The following is a 19,419-nucleotide window of genomic DNA, read 5'->3' as shown; positions in this document are numbered from 1 at the left end:
AAATTGCACAACAAGGTTTTTTTCATTCAGAAAACGATATGATAGCTTGCACTGAGGTGTTCAACTTCTATTATGTCGTAATTGCTGTAGCATATTATTAAAAATATTCTTATGTGTACATTTATTTCTTTTTTGATGATTACCATAGAAAAACGTTGTATTAATGCATGTAGCAAGACTTCAACGTACCTTTGTCAGGTAGTTTAGTAAACCTAAAGGACGCTCTCTGTGTTTATGTGTGCGTGTGTCTTTAAGAATATCAGCCTACCTGCGAGCATGATCCACAGTCAACTCTTCAGTATTGTTCACAGTCAGACACTAGTTGATGATAATGTGCTCATCACAGGACTCTGATGACTGAATCCACAGTCGTTTCTTGGTGTTGAACGGATGGCATCTGTCGCTTCCGTGGGAACTCTCTCCAACAGGAATCATACGGCAACAAGCTCGCTGTAAACGCGGACATGGGTGTTCCTCCAGACATGCATTTCTACGCATTTTTGTTCCTGGTTGTTTAATTTCGACTGCGATCGCACCGTGGCTACATACACAGACTGTTATGTTTTTCTTTTTCATGCCACTCTGATAACTTTGCGCGTCGAGACAGAAAGCACTTTTGCGTGGATTATTGTGCCTGAATAATGGTTCCCAGGAGCGTGCTGCGTCCTGCTGCCTTTAGGAAACAACTTCAAACAGCGCTTGCTGTAACCATGCTTACCAGTTTCATGATTTAATAATAAAAGGGATATGAGCAACCCCAAAGGCGGCGGGATGGCATCGAAGGAAAGACTGTCCGAGCTGTGGATGTTGTATTACACAAAGGTGAGTGAAGTGCGGAAGACCTGACGGAGACACCTGTTGCAGCAGGTCCTCTGCGTGAAGTTATGTATGGAAACAATATCATGTTGATGTGTGTGAATTTACTGCAGACGTGTATAATGTCTCTGACGTTTGTTTAAACGGTTAGGCTACATAAGGAAGTGGCTTATTTAGCGCCTGTTTGAACAGCAGCTGTTTATTTACTAAGTGGTCGAGGCTTCACTGTGCACACTAGTTCATGTCATATCATATGACTGTGTCCCTGAGCCATTTAATGTATGGAAATCCCTTAGTAAATATGTTAATCGAAGCAGATTAGCTCACTTAATGAAGTTTGTACCTGTACCTGCGATGCAGGTGTCACTGCGGCTACTTCCTGTTCCTGTTCCTGCTAGTGTCGCTTCCTCAGTTAAGCATGAAACATCATGGGATTAATATTATAAAGCTTAATTTATATTCTCATTTGAGTTGGTGCCAGCAACACTATGCCTGTTAGGCTAATGTATAGGCCTATTTAAATGAGAAATGAGAAACAATATGTATATGAAAACTAAGATGGCATTATCCCAAGTGAAGCAATAGTTTTGTGTAATATTGTTGGTCTTTCCTGTTGTCCCCTGTAGATGTAACTGCAACTTTTTTATTTGCTTGGTTATTAAGGCCCAACATCTCTGTAATAGGGAGACCAATTAGTTGAAAGTAAAAATATATTGTTGCCCACATGACATTGTCTTCTCCGGATGGAGGAATACAGTTTGGCTGTGAATAACTTAAGTATTACTATTTAATGTGTTTGCAATCTGCTTCCATGCCTGAGGACAGAGAAAACAAGATCAGACTTCTTTCAAATTTGCATGCACTGTATGTTCACTCTGGGGCATAAAGACTGCTCTCTTATTATCCCAGTGAATCTTAATGGCAGCATTCTTTACAAAGATAAAGCCTAGTCATGTACAAGGACATTTTTCATTACATATAATAATTAAATGTTGCTTTAATTTACAGACTTGGCTCAGTTCCAATCTAGGAAACCATGCTATTGGTTTAAACAGGGCCAAAGGCCATGCTGGAAGAACTGCAAAATGCTCTAAATGCACGTGTGACACACCTCTTGCAGCATTTACTATCAAAGTGGTCATTGTGGTCACTTTGGGCATATCCCAAATCTGAAGTGTGTTTGTAATCCGCTGTGTTACAACTTCTCTTGGCTACTGCACTTGTGACTAAAAAATAAAGGAACCAAAAATGATAGACGTCTCTATCTGTCTGTCTCTCTTTTTGTTTTTTACACATTTTCCATCAGAGAATGACACATAGATTTCCAGGCTCTCTTGGATGTGCATTTTTGCAAATGACCTGCCCTTATTAACAAGCTGCGATGAAGAATGGCACAAACAAGGGATTTAATGAAGCTGAACATTAAAGTGCACCACCTTATGTGACTCAGAGAGCACAAAGGCTGCAGAAAGGCAGCAGAGCCACTTCAGAGCACAATCATCTGCCTCTCCTATAGAATTCAACTTGATGTTTTGTTGAATGCTTGTTAGTCAAGTTGTCACAGACAACATCTTTTTTTTTTACTGGACACATTCCTCTCCGGCTCATATACCTTTTATGATTTGTCACACATCCAGGACAGATTTGACTATTGCAAATGAGCCAAACTGGACAAGAGAACTAAGCTCTGTTTAATAGGATTTGTGTTAGTGTTGCAAAGACTCTTTTACTAATAGGAGAAACTCTGTTTGAGCCACAACAAACAAACCCAGGTAGCTGTAAATATATCTGTCTCTTGATTCTCTTTTGATTATGTTTTTTACTGCATTCATCAGCCTCTGTATGCAGGCGAAATCCTGACAACATCTTTCCATGTTTGCTCAAATATGAACTTAGTTTAGACAAGCTATATCAAAAATCTGCGAAGCATCCTTACAGTTGATTCCAACATGTTTTATTAGTACATGCAGTACCTCAGACATCATTCTGTATTTGCAATAAGAAAGCATAACAAGCTCAGGCTTGTCTGTGATAAAGGAGCTCTGCTTCCTCCGATTGTGCAAGAAATCACACACCCCTTGCAAGATTGTTATATCAGCTATGGCTCAGGGCTGGAAAGTCATTGTGATATAGAAGCATCTTATACTCAAATCGGTCCAAGAGAGATAGATCTTTTGCAAAATTGAACCAACAGACTGACAGGCAATGATGGATACATTGATGATTTCCTAGATAAGAGCCTGTGTTACAGACAAAAATGTTGATTATTTTCTATAGTCGAGACACTATTGTTTGGACACACAATATAAACACATTTATGTCATCACATTGATCTATATACAACTGTACAACCAATGTTTACTCACTAAATGCTTCTTGGTTATCAGGTTTTTGCAGTCTTAAGTTAGGTGATAGCATGCTAAGCAAAGCTCAGTGCACATCATTGTCTTTCATCTGCTGGAGTTACAAACACACTTACTGGCAATTTCTATCTCATATCTGAGAATGCTTTCCAGACCATATACAATGTTCATGCCTTACTCGTACGAACACAAATTAAAGAGCGTGATCTTATCGCTGAGGGAGTACCTTAACTTGTCAGATCGTGTCTGTAGAAAACCAGATGGGATTTTTTTTGGATAATAATACCGTTAGACTGCATTTTAACAAATGTTTATTTCAATGTTGTGTCATTATACAGTAAGCTGGTTGTAGAGTTGAAACTGGTGTTTTTCTTTTAACTTCTTACTTTGAGGATGAATTTAGGTTAAGTTCTTAACTGTGATCCATTTAATGACGATGAAAAGTGCTTTTAATCTTAATGTGTCTGTTCTGAAACTAACTGCAAAAATAACCAATTGTGTTTAGTTGACAATGGTACAAAAGTGAGAAAACATTAAGTAACTCAGATTTTAGAAGCAGGAACTAGAAATGTTCAATTATTTTACTGGATAAATGATAGATTTGGAAAACAGTTGAAACAACAAATCGATTGAACGAAGTTATTTTTCTTAAATAACCTGGTTGAAGGTTAAATATATTTTCAAACGCATCCTGAATTAAAATTGCGGTAGAGCTGGAACAACCGTTCGTTTAATCGATTTTTGGCTTTACAGCTTTATTAACTTTTCAGTAAAATACTTTAACAATCCCTCGTTGAAGCTTCTCAGTTGTGAGAATCATAATTTATCTTTGTTGCATTTTAAAAGTTAGATAATCATTTGGGGACTTGGACTTTTAATCAGAGAAAATGTGCTATTTAAAGACACCCATTTAGGCTGTTTTGGGTTGATATCTGCACATTTTTAAGTAAGAAGGATGTGTATGTGTGTCTACTACCTAGAGATAGCTGTTCCAAGACGCATTGAGTTAAAGTACAGACCCGCTGGAGGTAATAATCCTGGATTATAGTGATAAACGAAGATGTATCCTTCCCAACAGTGTGGATACAGTAAGAGGAAAGGCTGGCAGAGGAATAGAGTGTGATTATCCTCAGATCATTAGTGTAAGAGATGGTTAGAGGGAATAATTAACGCCTGTAGCGGTAGAGATGGACCACAGGGACAATCCGACTGCCACCCATCCACACCACCATGAAACCACCCCCTCAGCTTGGATAGAAAACAAGTCACATTTTCCGGCTTTGTTCGCCACACTGTCATTCACCCAACTGTGTATTTGTCTCAGTTTCTGATCGTGGTATGATCTCCGTCGATATGAGAAGTGAAACAACAACAGCCACCTCTGCAGCTCTCTATTAAAGTCCTATGAGCCCTGTTATTGAATTCCCTCATGTGTCTCCGTCTCCCCTGTTTACCAACAGAGGGGCCAACCAGAAGAAAATCAAAGTGCTCTTTGCCTTCACTTGTGCAGGAAGCTGGAGCGAACAGAATGCCAAGCAGCAGAGAGCGGCACAGCTGCTTGGCCGTGTGCAGAGAAAACAGGGATAAATGGCACAGTTTATAGGGGTCGGTACCTCATGGTTGATCTGTGACATCTGGTCTAATAGTGGCTTTATCGAACAAATCCTGGAGCTAACTGCGCTGGGCAAGGTTCAGTGAAAGCAGTTGAACTGAGATCGAAGGACGTGTATCTTTTCTGAGGTGTAATTTAATAAGGGATGATTTTATGTCCAGGGTTCAGACATAAAGCAAAGCACTATGTGTTTCTTCTGAATATTTAATACAATTCCTCTGCTTTACTTCCTCATGGCAAACCAGATTCCCTTACTATTTAAAGTTTAAAATGTTGCTGTTGTAGTTAAACTCTGCATCTCGGGTGCTCTTAAACAACACAGCGTTGCGTACACCTGCGTGGGAACGGAAAAAAATGAAGAATCGTTTCTCGTAATACTGAAAGCAATCCTTACTTACTTAATTTGGTCATAGTCGGTATAAAAATGGTGTCATCATCTCATAAAGAGTTGTAAACTTTGTTATCCCCTATAACTGTGTCATTGTGAGTGGCAGTAGATGCAATCATAAGTGGTGTATACTCTGCAGGGTGTCATCATCATTAATACAGGAAGATGAATAAAAACCTGTTTGCATACGCTGAGTGATGTTAGGGAGGATTCAGTCTTTCAACTACTGAATCTATTAATGGGAAGTAAAACAAAGCTGAAGGAGTGTTTCAAATATGTCTCCATGTCCTTGCCTCACCTACTCAAGTTTTGAATACCTGATTATCAAGATGTTGGAGGCACCAAACAATAGGTTGTTCGTTTAGGTTTCCTGTTTTCAAACCGTACAGCCAGAGATGTTATACAGTGTGTGTGTGTGTGATCTACAACTTCAATATTATTTGTTCAATAATGATGTTTACAGTGACAGGGTGAAGGCATATGAACTAAGCTTACTCTACCTAAAAATACAGTATTCTCTAATTATGACATTCATTGTTTCAATTAGTCCCATTTGAGTCAGTTTGTGCATATATTCAATTTTGTTTCTCTTCTACATGTTTCTGTTCCCCTGAAAGCCTGTACGCATAACCGGTGCTTCATTGTTTCTGTGGGAAGTTTTTTTTTGTGTATAGACGCCTCCCTTTCTATCTGCCCACACTATAGTAGTAGCACCAAAAGAGGAAGGGGTTTGACAAGGAGGCCACGAGTGAAGGAAATAAGCTACAGTTAGAGTGACATGTCATTTCCTGGTAACTTGTTTGACATTTGGAGGAGCAGAAAGGGGCTAGTCAGACGCTGGTGTTAGTTTAAGAGTGGTGTGCAGCTACTGAACTGCCGGCTGGGAAATAAACTGAAGGCTCATCTGAGACTGGGTTCGCAAGAACCTGGCACCCTGCTCAGCCACATACAATGAGAGATGGACTTTCTCATAAGTCAATGCCAGTTGGTAATGTACATTTAACATGAATGCAGCATTGGAAAGTTGCAATATGTGTTCAGAATTCACTGCATTAGATCTCCATTTCTCTAGAGGAGCCGTGGCAATTATGCACATCAAACATGCATTGAGCTCCAGTTATGCACGCATGTTCTCTGTACTGCAGCAGATTTTAGATTAACCAATATGCAGCGGACTACACACTGCTATTGTTTGACCTATTTGATTGTTGGCTTATGGGGAAGTACTTAATTTATTGTAATATCATGTGCTGTTTGCTGTACATTATACTATTTGTGTACAATGAGTCAGTTAGACAGTCTGAAACAACTCATGTGTTCCATTCTTCCCTGCACTGCAGAAGCTGCCTCAACTATCAGCAGCAGTGGTTTCGTGCATACTCAGCTAATTAAAATATTCAGGTTGTTCAATCACACAGCACATCAAGGAACATTTCTGTATGTCCTGTCTTTTTCTAATTGTATTTGGAAACCCTGCGTTACCAGAAAAAGCTTAACTTGTCTTAATAGGCACAACTGATAAAGGATAATTTGGCTTTATATCAATAAATACAAATATCAAAATAATTAAGTTTAAAGTTGTTTCTCTGGTGACCCAAGTGACATTTGGTCTATGTGAGATAAAGAGACTGATGTGAGGAGGGAAGAGTGGCAGGATATGTTGCACTGCAGAGGCAGATCATAGCTGCGATAACGCCGTCTGTGTGTAAACATCCTCACATTAAATAGTCTTAATTGATTCTATAAGGACGCATTAAAGCCAGAATGTCTCGTGTATAACAATGACATGCTTACAGTAAGATGATGTTTTTGTTCGTTGACAGCTATATGCAGAATTTACTGAATGTTTGAACCGATAGACTTAAAGGATAGGAACATTTATTTTGACCTCCCTGTTATGAAAAGGAAAGAATTGGCGCGTGTGTTCCTCTGTGAGTTATATCTCTTTGCAACATCCTGTTACAAAAACAGGTCACAAGGGTAGTGCCATGTCTTCAGCTTCTGTCTGTCACAGTTTGAAGCTTAACCTATTTAGAGCAGCAACTTAACAACTGAGCATAAGCACAGAACATGCTCCATTGATACTTATAGTGTCACTGTGCACATTTTTCACATTACATATTTACAGTGCATGCCTGCTGGCGTGAAGGCCTCATGTGTTCTTTCCTCCCTCCTGCAGAAAGACGTGGGTTATCTGCAGCAGTGGCTGGAGGCGTTTGTGGCGTCCTTTGAGAGACTCGTTGATGTGCAGTCACTGGAGCCATGGAGGTGAGTAGTAACAGTTATTTACAAACTTCTAGTTCCCACCAGTTTAAATTCCCCATATCAGGATGAACTCGACCTTCTGTGAGATACCATTTTGACATGTTTTTTTTTCTTTTAACCTTTATTTAACCAGATAAAAAGCATTTACAATGCTGACCTGGCCAAGAAGGCAGCAATGTTACACATAACACATAACACAAACATGTAAAATACAGAGAACACAACTAAGAAAACAAAAGACGAAAAAGCAATCACTACATTGTGCACATTTAGGACAGTAAGAAAGGTACACTACTTATTACTGCAAGAGCAGCTGGTGGTAAGGACCTCAGACAACTTCAATTTAAAAGAGGCTATTGGGACAGGTGCCATCAGTTTGAGGCTTGATTGAAGGTCATTCCAAGACCAAGGACCATAATAAAAAAGACTCCTTTTTCCAGCCTCACGGCAGGTACCTGGAACCGTATCCAGGCACTGGTTCTAAGGTTGTAAGAGTCACAAACTGGAACAAATCTGCCACATATATACAGTGGAAGCTTACCTAAATTGGCTTTATACAATAATAAAAACCAATGCTGCATCCTACGCATACTAAGTGAGGACCATCCAGTTAGGCTATACAGTGTGCAATGATGAGTCCTATAGGGTGCATTTGATATATATATCGCAGTGCAGCATGGTAAAGTGGGTCAAGTTATGCCAAAACAGTGGGACAGGCAAATCTATAGATTGTATCACCGTAGTCAAGCTGGGACAGGAATAAGCAGAGACCAACCTCTTACGGGAAGAAATTGAAAAACAACATTTAAGTCTGTAAAGGAAGCCAAGAGTGAATTTCAATTTCTTTGTTAGAACTTCAATGTGATGTTTAAAGTTTAGATTTCTGTCCAACCAAAAACCCAGATATTTGTATGTATCAACAAACTCAACAGAGACACCATCAAGGGTGTCAATGGAGAGGCAAGAGGATGCTGACTTGGGAGCAAAAAGCATTGCTTTGGTTTTCTTACCGTTCAATAGCAGTTTAGAATCAAGAAGCGCATGCTGCAGCGGGATAAAATCAGATTTGAAATTAGAAATGGCCATATCCAGAGAAGGAGCACATGAGTATTCAATAGTGTCATCAGCATACATATGAAAGGTAGAAAATTGCATATGATTACAAATATTGTTTACATATAATAGATAGAGCAAGGGCCCCAAAATAGAGCCCTGTGGAACTCCCTTCTCCAAGGTGACAGGGTCAGAGACAGTACTACCCAACCTGACGCTTTGAGTAAGGTTGGTTAGATAACTTTGAAACCAGCAAATGGCGTTATGACCTAAACGAGACATCAACATAACATTAGACAGAATGTGGTGATCTACAGTGTCAAATGCTTTGGCTAAGTCAATAAACAATGCAACACAAACATATTTTATGTTAATATCGTCTAAGACTTTCAGACTGGCAGTCACAGTACTGTGCTTTGATCTGAATCCAGATTGCATAGGGTTAAGGATGTTGTGTGAATTTAAAAAAAGTTTTTAGCTGAGTAGAAACTAGGGACTCAAGAATCTTTGATAACACAGAAAGATTTGAGATAGGACGATAGTTATTCAACTCAGTGGGATCACCAGCTTTCAAGAGCGGCGATACAAGAGCTTGCTTCCACACAGCTGGCAGTGTATGAGTGGACAGGGAGAGATTACAAATATCAGTTACTGGTTGTGCTATAATCTGAGCTGCAATTTTTAAAAAGACAGGATCTAGGTCGTCAGGCCCGGCAGGCTTTTTAGGATCAATTGAGTGCAAACCCTGTAAGACTTCAGAGACCGAGAAAGAAGCGAAATCAAAAGCAGGGGGGTTCATCTCTTGACTAGGGCTGTGAGTACGACCATGCAGAGAGTCATGACTTTGCTCATCAAAAATGTGACCAGCCTTTTTGTGAGCATTAAAGGCATTAGACATATCATTTGTATCTGAAATAAAAGAATCACTGACCTTCAGTTTTTGAGGGAAACTAGAAACCTTCTTGTTCTGAAGTGATTTAATTGTTTTCCAGAACTTAGAATGGTCATTAAAACAATCAGTGGTTAAGCTCAGATAGTAATCAGCTTTAGCTCTTTTAATAAGGGCTGAACATTTATTTCTGAGGACACGAAAAAGAAGCCAGTCATCACTAGTGTTAGACTTTCTAGCTAAAGACCATTGCTTATTGCGATCATGAATGAGATCAGATAATTCTCTAGTAAACCATGGAGTGTTCCTATTCTTAACTCTGAATTTTCTAAGGGGGGCATGTCTATTAATAATCGATAAACATATTTATGGTATGTATAAACGCAGCCCCTATTACAATGCCCTTTGCCTCCTCCTCTCCCTTCTCCAGGCTGGAGGAGTGCAGCTCCGAGGTGCCCTTGCTTCCCAAGGAGGTCCTGGTGCTCCTCGGTAAACAGCTATGGGAGAGTGCGGACCACCTCTCAGACCCCCCCGAGTCCAACGGCACCCTCCCTCACACCCTGCTCATCATCAAGTTCTTCATCATTGTCTGCAGGTGAGGACTCAGCCTCCTGTGTATACACTTCTTCATCATGATCATGAACAAGCTAGACAGAAGAACTGTGTTAAATCAAATACAGATGTTTATAATTAAAAGTCTCCAGCTACAGGTTCTTTTTCATTCCTTCCATATTTGTTGTGGTTTTACTTGAAGTAATATAAATCAGCCTGTTAGACATATATTTAGGGATAAAATAACATTTAGGCATGTACTTGGCATGAGACTAAATTCTGAAAATGTACCTAAAATGTTTGTATGTAATTTGTAAAATTAGGTCATTTTGTCTTAACCCTTCTCAATTTCCTTATTTAAATGTTAATTCTGTTTTAATAACAAAAGAGGCAATGGTGCCATAAGGAACTGGATGTATTACAGTTTTTGAACTTTTCCAGAAATTGCAAGCAGGTTGTGCAAACAGGCTGCAACTCAGTGTCAGGATGTTCCCCCTGATGTTCTGAGCGTCCATTGTATTTGTCTTATATTGGGTAAGCATCATCCTTAACACTCAATTTCACACATTTCTCTCTACTTCTAGGAATATGGAGAACATAGACCCAGACAACACCCCTGGTTTTGTTTTTGAAACCATCAAGCTTTTGAATGTCTGTTTAAGCCAGGTAAGGCCAAGATAAACTTTACCTCAAGCAGGAAACAGATTTCATTGATTTATGACGGGGCTTAGCTCCAATGTAAGCTCACTATATCAATCATGCAAAGATTATTTGGTGCCCTTGTAGACACTCTGTGCAGAAAAGTGATATACAACAGAGATACACTAAGCCTATACAGAAGTAACCAAACTTGTTTACACTGAAAAGAGAAATGGCCGTGTAGTCCACCTTCTATTCATTGAACTGGAATGTGTTGTATTTATTGCATGTTATATGAACAACAGATACAGATTGAGTTGTGTTGAAGAAGAATTATAAAGTAAGTGTCCAAACTTTAATTTTTTACAGCTTAAGAAGGGCGAAGGGGAGCAGTCGTCTCTGGAAATGGTTGTGCAGTATGGATTTGTGCTGTTTGAGAGTCTCTTTGACCCTTATCAGACGTGGAGGAGAGGCCTGGCAGGGTGAGTGTGTGCTGCCTACTTTGTGAATGTGTGGGAGGTGGAATTTAGCCACACAAAGACCCAAATACTCTTTGATGCATTTAGCATCTTGCCCAACCTTTCTGTGATGTGTAACACCCTGTCTTGTTGCTTGTAAGAATTGAAGTCAAGCCTCATAATGCCGGCAGTATTAGTGGCAGTCGTTGACTAGGCGTGATGTGAGTCAGTGCAGTGACTCGAGGCTTTGTGTGTTACAGGGAGGAGGTGAGCCTGCTGGAGAGGAACAAGTATAAGTTCTCCCCGCTGGTCTTGCCAGAGGAGCTGCCTGCTCTCTTCCACGGTGAGATACTCCCCTTCGTCCGCTCTACCACACTGATCTCTGTCAGACCTCACAATAATCCAAATGTTCCCACTGCTGCCTAAACACTGCTTTAATCTGTCATCTTTGACATGAAAAACCCTGATCTTTTGTTTTCTCCCAATCACAATCTTTGCCATGTGTATTATAATGAAAGATTACTGGTCAGTGCAGTCAGTGAGACTTTTGGGCTGAAAACTTTAATTATTCACCATCTAATTATCAAGTTTCAATCTCCTGAGTCCAAGCGTTTCTAAATATAAAAGCCCATTTGATCAGTTAGTAATCTATAAATCATGTGGGAAATCTCAGCCTGGGCAAGTTTCAGTATGTCCACATTTTAGGAAGATTATCCCATAATAGCAGGGTTTAATTAGAACTGTAGAGAGCTAATTGTGTAATACCTAGCCAATTAGCAATACCTAAGCTTCTGTTTTTCATGTAATTCCCAAGTACAGAGGTGGCATAGCAGGGCATGCTCAGCCATTGTACCACGAACAAGTGACATTTATTATCCTTATGATAACAAACAATAAAAAAGGTACACTGTATGTGCATGTTATTTTAACAGCACTGTATGAATGGTTGCTGTATTGTGGTTAAGTGATAAGTGAAATAATTTTTTTTTTTTGTATAACTTTGTTTCTTGGTCTGAATGTCACAGAAAGTCTGCAGGAAAGCGAGAAGCTCCCAGAGGTCATCACACTAAGATGTGTCCATCTCCAGGGTGCTATCATCAGCGGAGGAAGGGTCTGCTTGCCTTTCTTTCCTCTTCATCAGTATTTATTATGAAACACTACAAGATAGATAGATAGATAGATAGATAGATAGATAGATGGATGGATAGATAGATAGATAGATAGATAGATAGATAGATAGATGGATAGATAGATAGATGGATAGATAGATAGATAGATTGATAGATTGATAGATTGATAGATAGATAGATAGATAGATTGATAGATTGATAGATTGATAGATAGATAGATAGATAGATAGATACTTTATTGATCTCAATTTAGGAAATTATTTCGTCACAGAAGCAGAAGTGTGTTCAGACTGTATAATACAATACTTAAAATACTTTTAAAAAGTGGTAAAAGAGAATTAACAATTAAAAACAAAATGAAAAATATTATATCAAATATAAACAACATAAACAAAACAATATAAAATATTCTGGATAATTAATATAAAAAGTCAAAAATACAGCAGGATCCAAAATACTACAGGTCTTTGGCAATTTCAAACTGATTACAGTGGAGTGACTTTGTCCATACGATTTCCTTACAGAAGAATGGCCTTCTCTCCATCACCCCTCCCTCTGTTGAGGACCTGTTCTCTGTTCTGAGAGTGTGGTGCTGCCGGGCCTCGACAGAACCCAAGAGCACGTCTCTCTCCCGGTTGACGCTGCAGTGCCTGACGGCGATGATCCACCTGCTGCACGCCAGCAGCCCTGCTGAGCGGCAGCTGGAGATCAGGACCATACTGGAGAGCTACTTCCAGCTGCTCAACTGGAACCGTCCTCTCAGCAGTGAGCTGCAGGAGAGGCAGAACTGGGAGGAGAGCCTGATCTCCCTCCAGCGCCAAATGCTAAGTAAGATAGGATAAGATAAGAAGTACTTTGTTGATCCCAATTTGGATTTGTTTGCGTTGCAGCAGCATAAAAAGACAAGGCATTGTACATTTAAGAAATAAACAATCCAAAATGTAAACATCTCAAATAGAAATAAAATAGCATTAAAAAAGTAGAAAATATACATGTGGAAATACAAATGTACAGTAACAAAATATAAAGCAGGATATATACATTAATTGTGTAAGGAATGGATTATTAAATATTAAATTGAATATAAATGTAAAATGTACGAAGGGAGTTTAAGTCCAGTTATCCAAGAGAAGCTATGGAGCAGAGAGTTCTCTTCCAGCCAGAGGTGATTTGTTATACAGAGTTATTGCAGTCGGCAGGAATGTTTTCCTGTATCGGTCCTTGTGACAAGTAAGAGCAGGACTCAAGGGCAGCTGAGCATTCATATTTTATATCTCTTAATCAGAATGGAGGCTAAGTAATCGATTTCCCCAGTGTCTGAAATATAGTCCACATCCTTCTTGTTGTCAATTCTAGCTGCTGTCCCTGAGATCCTGCAGTGCCCTGACAGGCCCGTCCTGCAGGCTGTGTTCCTCAACAACAACTGCTTTGAACACATCCTCAGACTGGTTCAGAACAGCAAGGTCAGAACCCTGCGCATCTTAAATATGTCTGTTCTGTCAAACATGTCTATTTCCTCTTTTATTTGCCTGGATGCCCTAATGCTGTTTTACTGCTTGGTCAATGTGAAATATCCCAAATATGTTAATGCTTTCAGCTTATATTTCCCCTCACGGTTACAACACATGTTCCTCGCTGCAACTGTAGAGAAACCTGGATCAACCTTGTCTCTATTACCTTTGACAGATGACTGTTTTGTTTAATTGTCTGTCTTTCTGTGTTGTGTGTGTGTGTGTGTTGTGTGTGTGTGTGTGGCTCCGTGTGTACATCCTGCAGCTCTTTCAGAGCAACATGCATAGACCGGATCGTGAGGTTGTGTGTGACCTCACTACTTGTTTACTCACAGAGGTCGAAGTGGACCAGGTACTTCCCCCCCCACTCGGTTTTGATATTGGTCTGTCAGCAGGAAACTCAGCCTTCTCTCCTCGCGTTAACTGCTCTGAGCTATTTAAACAGGAAACTTCAAGCAGGAAGTCTGGTTTACTCTCATTTTGTAAACATAGCAGGTAGAAGACTATAAGTCATTATTGTTGTTTAGAGTTCCCTTTTTAATCTTTCATATTATCTGTCCATCTAGAATATCCACTTACCTTTATTACATGTGTTATTTTGGTCTATTGAATCCAACTTTAAAAATATACTATCAAGTTGGCATTAGTTTTGAGCACAAGAATCAAATTATTAGTTGAGGGATTCTTCTATGCTAGTGTTGGAGAGTCGATTTATATAACATTCACAATTAGAGGCTGAATTTCTTGTTGACATCTAAAGGGAAAAAGAGCATGCTGAGTGTTTCTTGGTGCATGCATGAAATGGTGGTTTTACAATGAGCATGTCTTTCCTTCTACTCTTTGTATCTTTGCTGCTCTGTCGTGTGCCCGGTTTATCTTGTTTCAAAGACCTGGCACAACCTGGTGTGTTGATGTTGCTTCATTTGTAGCAATACTGGGGATCTCCCTGAATTTCTTTTATTTTTTATGGTGGTTGGCTTTGGATTTTGCATGTGTGAATCTATCATTAATTAACAAAGAGACAATTGTTTAGTGACTGATACAGCAGTGCACTTACCCATTCTGCTCCAATAATTGTGGTGTAGAAAAAAAAGGACATGAGCTGCACTTCCCCTTGCACTTTACAGATAATCATTCATTCATTTGGTGAAAGATTTCTTCAATGTTGATGTATTTGTTTTCCTTCTTGGTGCTGTGCAGTTGGAATGTTCACCTTTTCCGGGCTTCTGGTGTCAACTCATTACGATTCACGTTTTGAACTCTGCCTCATTCAAAACTTTTTTTAACACAATCCTTATTCTGATGTAGGTTTTGGAGAAAGGATCAGACAGTATTACAGTTCATGCTCTAGGAGTCCTCACAGCTATAATGAATAACTCACCCTCTGCTAAGGTAAGGCATCTTTGTGGTCAAATCATACCTCCCTAATACTTCTTTACATGTATTTTAAAGCTTTATTACATATGATACAACCTACAATCCCAGATAAAGTTAGATCCTGATGAGGAAAGCTGGTTTCCGTTCATTTAAGAACTCTCATTGTATTCCCTTCCAATGTATGGAAGTGTGCCAACTAGTTATCCCCTGAGGAGCAGCTTTCACCAGCCTATTTCTGCCTCATGTCCCCACAGGAGGTTTTCAAGGAGAGGATTGGCTACTCCCAGCTGTTTGATGTGCTGAAGAGTCAAGGTCAACCCACCAAGAGGCTTCTGCAGGAGCTGATGAACATGGTAAAGCACACAGCACTCATTATCCCCACTGAGAGACAGTAGATGCCAATTAGCTGTTATGGATGACCATGTTCTTATTTAAAGGTCACCTATTGTGCAAAATTCACTTTTTCATGTCTTTTATACATAAATGTGTGTCCCCTCTGTGTAAAGAGATTCTGAAAGTTTCAGGAAAAAAGATTCTCTCTCTTTTTGTCCTGATCCATTTATATAAAAACGAGTCTGAAAATGAGCTGATCAGATTTTGGCCACTTTGTGATGTCATAATGTTTTTTTGGCTTGTGTAACCATTAGCCAATAACCAACCAAGGTAACCCCCACCTTATCACCTGAATCTCCTCCTAGAGCACCATTGTGTTCTTTTTAACCAAATATCTCTCAGAGGGGCGTGGGGAGTGGCTCCTTATTTTCATCTGAAGTAACAGACAGAGAATCAGCACTTTTGAAACAGGGCTGAAACAGAGGGGATTATGGGATGCTATGATCTGTTTGGTATTTTGAGCGAAACACTTCAGGGACATGTTTTGTATATAACTGGGGACTATAATATACTGATGAAAAAGAGTATAATAGGGGACCTTTAAATTATGTTGTTATTGATAATGTGACCACATATCATCTTCATTCTCTGTCTTCACTCTTTTTTTCCAGGCAGTGGAGGGTGAGCATGCCCACGCCCATCACCTTGGCATCAGTAACGACCAGCCTTTGCTGCTGCTCCTGCAGTGGCTCCCTGACCTGTCACGTCAGAGGGACCTGCAGCTGCTGGTGGCCCAGTGGCTGGCCACCGTCTGCGGCGGCTCCCTATCCTGCCGCACCGTGGCTGTCGAGGCGGGCATGGTGTGGGCTCTGCTGCAGGTGCTCTCACAGCCCCAGAATCTGGACAGGCAGTGTGCAGACGCCCTGCTGGGCCTCCTGCAGGACCTGGGCTCCCTGTGTCTGAGACCTGAGGAGCTGAAGGGCCTGCTCAGACTGCTCAGAGTGGATCAGGACAATGGCGCGGTCGTGGGGAAGGTGCACCCCTACTGCGCTCGCGTCATCCAAGTGCTCTCGGCCATGGCGGCCAGAGAAGGCCAGGACAGTGCATTGCAATACTTTGACCTCACGCCCCCCATGGCTGGCATCATGGTGCCCACAGTCCAACGCTGGCCAGGCGGCGGGTTTGCCTTTCACGCCTGGCTCTGCCTCAACATGGAATTCCCGTGTCATTCAGAGTCCTCTAATCACCGCAAACCTCGTGCAAACTCTGTCACAGGGGTTCAGTATGACATGGGAAAAGGACCCCGCAGGAAGCAGCTCTACAGGTAAAGAGAAGTTAAAGGGCTTTTATAAATAAGATGTCTACGTTGCACAGTTTTTGACCGAAAGTATTGTTTTAAAGTTTCTTCACAGCAAGTGGAACGGGGCTGGAGGCCTTCTTCTCCATAGAGGGAGTGCTGGTGGTGGCTGTCTGCACTAAGAAAGACTACATGGCTGTCACGCTGCCAGAGTACCCACTAGCAGACTCATGCTGGGTGAGTTTGGACACACATAGTACAGTAAGGATATTAGCCAACATGTGTCCTTTTTTAGCCTGTCCCAAATAAAAATAGATTTGATCAAGGAGAAAATAGCACATCATTTTCTAAACGGTGCTGTCTTGGCCCGTAACCTTGAAGAATAATCACTAAGAAATAGAAAAGTGCACCTCTTGAAGGAGCTGGAGAGGTCTATCATTAGGTTAAATGAAAGCTGTCAACTGTCTGGAGACTATGTTGCTCCTTTAGTTTCTCAATACATAAATGTACCTAATTTAATATCATCATCATCACAGCATTCAGTGGCTATAGTCCACATCCCAGGCCGTCGTCCTTTCGGTCAGAACCTGGTCACCATCTACATCGACGGAGAGCAGCGTAAAACGGCTCCGCTTCGCTTTCCATCTTTCAGTGAGGTAACTGACACTACTATCTAAATGATCCTGGCAATGGACCTAATATTACTAAATAGTTCCCCTCTATTAATCTGACTTCCTATTTTTCTCCCCCAACTTGCCACCTGAAGCCTTTTACTTCCTGCTGCATTGGATCTGCGGGCAACCGGACCACCACCACCACCACCACCACCACCTCCCCCAACCTGCCCATGTCCTCGTCTTCTAACCCATCAACGCCGGAGTTTGCCTTCCCCCCCCATGGACCCTCCCTTATCCGTTCCCAGTCCTTCCCAGCTACCTTTGCAGGGGGTCGCTGGGGGTCTTCGAGAGAGACCGCAGTGCACACCATCCCAGCAGGACTGCAGGACACAGAGTGGGGAACCCCCACGTCTCTGGATGGGCTCCTGGGCACCGCGTTCATCTGCCACGAGGCTCTGCAGCCGGCACAGACCAGAGCTCTGCACGCTGCAGGTATGTCACGCTGTGCAACAATGAAAATGTTGTTGAAAACATTATACACCTTCAAAATGTTACGTTTTCAGTTCTTAGCTCTTCCAGAGTTCACCAAACAATCTAATGTAAAGAAAACCAATACTAAAGTAAATCACAGAATTCCCCATAGGATTCTTATTTTCATGCATACCAAACAACGTTTGCAAATTTTATGACCTACATTTGTTTTTGCTCCACATCACAGGCCCGAATCACGTGTCCTTATTCAAAGCGGAGGGAGAGTTATCTGATCTCAACAGCAAGCTTCTTCTGTACTACACTCCACAGGTGATCCATTGAACCATTTTATAACACTGCTTTTATTATGTGAATTATAAGCAACGCCAGTAAAATATACTTGTTTGCATGCAACTGTTTGTTTTTTGCAGGCCTTCAAGAGCCAGATATGTCTGGACCTGTCGCCCAATCACCAATATGATGGCAGGCTCACAGGACACAGTGTAGTGAACTGGGACATCAAGGTTAGATGTGACACAATTAAATAGAGAGTGAGAAGTGAATCAAGAGAGTGAGAAGTGAAATATCAGTCATGACCTGTCTCCATGTTGTTTTTGCTTTCTTGTTTCCCTTTTGGATGGTCAATTCAATTTCTAATTTAAAAAGAACTTATGTGGAAGTTTTTTTCCCCTTGCAGGATGTTGTAAATGTGATGGGAGGTGTAGGGGTTTTGCTGCCTCTGTTGGAGCAGGTATGTGAAGCAGAGCAGGTTAACAGCGGCAGTCAGGAGATCTCAGACCTGCTGGGACCAGAGCTCACCTCCAGAGGCCCCGCCTCCATGCTGCTGCCACTCAACAAGTCCGCAGGTCAGCTCATGTTTAGCTTAGATATTTACACCTAGATTTTTCTTCATGAAAGGGTCAGTTCACCTAGAAATGAAGGGGCAGGAACATTGTTTCTGGAAGGAAATGTCAGGGTGTTAATTTCAATTTTTGAATACTGTGAGCATCGAATACCATTTACCCTCACTGTAGTGGGATGGATGCTGAAATATTAGACTTAAGTATCTCATAACCTTAGCAAATCAAATAACAATTTCTGGGAAGTCAGAAAACGCTTTATGTTCCTTTTTGAAATTTGGGTAAGTCAACCTAAAGTATTATGAATTTTGAGGGCTTACTGTGTTGTTGTTCCTGGTTATTTCTGTTCACTAGTCCTAGACTAAATGATAAATATGATTTTCCGTGTAGTTGAGAATCAGAAGATCATGTTTAATGGCAGTGAGTCAGCGTCTATACACTGTTCATACTGCAGGAACAAACAGGATGTGAAAGACAGATAAGAGGCGCATACTATAATATACAACACACAAACATAGAACAGATTGTGAAATCAATGCTTACAGGTTAAATGTCATAATCAGCATGAGGTATAACATTTGCATGAGGAGATCCAGTTCAGTGGCCAAATGCACCTTATTCTGCAAGAAGTCTAACGTGAGATATATGAATCAGTTGCAAAAGTGAGGGAAATACCATAACCACAACTCGTGCTGAGATATGTAGATGTCAATAAAGTGCTTGGTAATGCAGAAATATGACTGTGGGAGATACAGGAAACCATAAATGTTGATTTGCCCCATTTTTTG

At 40.8% G+C, this 19,419-nt stretch overlaps 1 protein-coding gene across 4 annotated transcripts in view; it reads left to right on the top strand.

Annotated features, from left to right (window-relative positions):
- The first annotated feature begins 270 nt into the window (after positions 1-270).
- nbeal2 (neurobeachin-like 2) overlaps positions 271-19,419 on the top strand; it is a 37,112-nt gene continuing 17,963 nt past the window's right edge. Inside the window, exons 1-19 of one of the 4 annotated variants that reach the window (XM_034127375.1) lie at positions 271-822; positions 7,359-7,447; positions 9,817-9,981; positions 10,523-10,604; positions 10,947-11,059; positions 11,296-11,378; positions 12,061-12,146; positions 12,690-12,993; positions 13,522-13,628; positions 13,942-14,028; positions 14,985-15,068; positions 15,308-15,406; positions 16,058-16,710; positions 16,788-16,920; positions 17,220-17,339; positions 17,450-17,792; positions 18,019-18,101; positions 18,203-18,295; positions 18,469-18,637. In XM_034127375.1, the coding sequence (XP_033983266.1) occupies positions 748-822; positions 7,359-7,447; positions 9,817-9,981; positions 10,523-10,604; positions 10,947-11,059; positions 11,296-11,378; positions 12,061-12,146; positions 12,690-12,993; positions 13,522-13,628; positions 13,942-14,028; positions 14,985-15,068; positions 15,308-15,406; positions 16,058-16,710; positions 16,788-16,920; positions 17,220-17,339; positions 17,450-17,792; positions 18,019-18,101; positions 18,203-18,295; positions 18,469-18,637 (2,968 nt within the window). In that variant the 5' untranslated portion in view covers positions 271-747. Of the gene's footprint in view, positions 823-5,992; positions 6,168-7,358; positions 7,448-9,816; positions 9,982-10,522; positions 10,605-10,946; positions 11,060-11,295; positions 11,379-12,060; positions 12,147-12,689; positions 12,994-13,521; positions 13,629-13,941; positions 14,029-14,984; positions 15,069-15,307; positions 15,407-16,057; positions 16,711-16,787; positions 16,921-17,219; positions 17,340-17,449; positions 17,793-18,018; positions 18,102-18,202; positions 18,296-18,468; positions 18,638-19,419 lie in introns of those variants that run through there. The other 3 variants (XM_034127374.1, XM_034127376.1, XM_034127377.1) reach the window with 3 other exon arrangements.

Source organism: Trematomus bernacchii, unplaced genomic scaffold (genome assembly GCF_902827165.1).
Source record: "Trematomus bernacchii unplaced genomic scaffold, fTreBer1.1, whole genome shotgun sequence".
NCBI lineage: Eukaryota > Metazoa > Chordata > Actinopteri > Perciformes > Nototheniidae > Trematomus > Trematomus bernacchii.
Note: the sequence above shows the minus strand (reverse complement) of the source record. Positions and strands in the feature narration are given on the sequence as shown.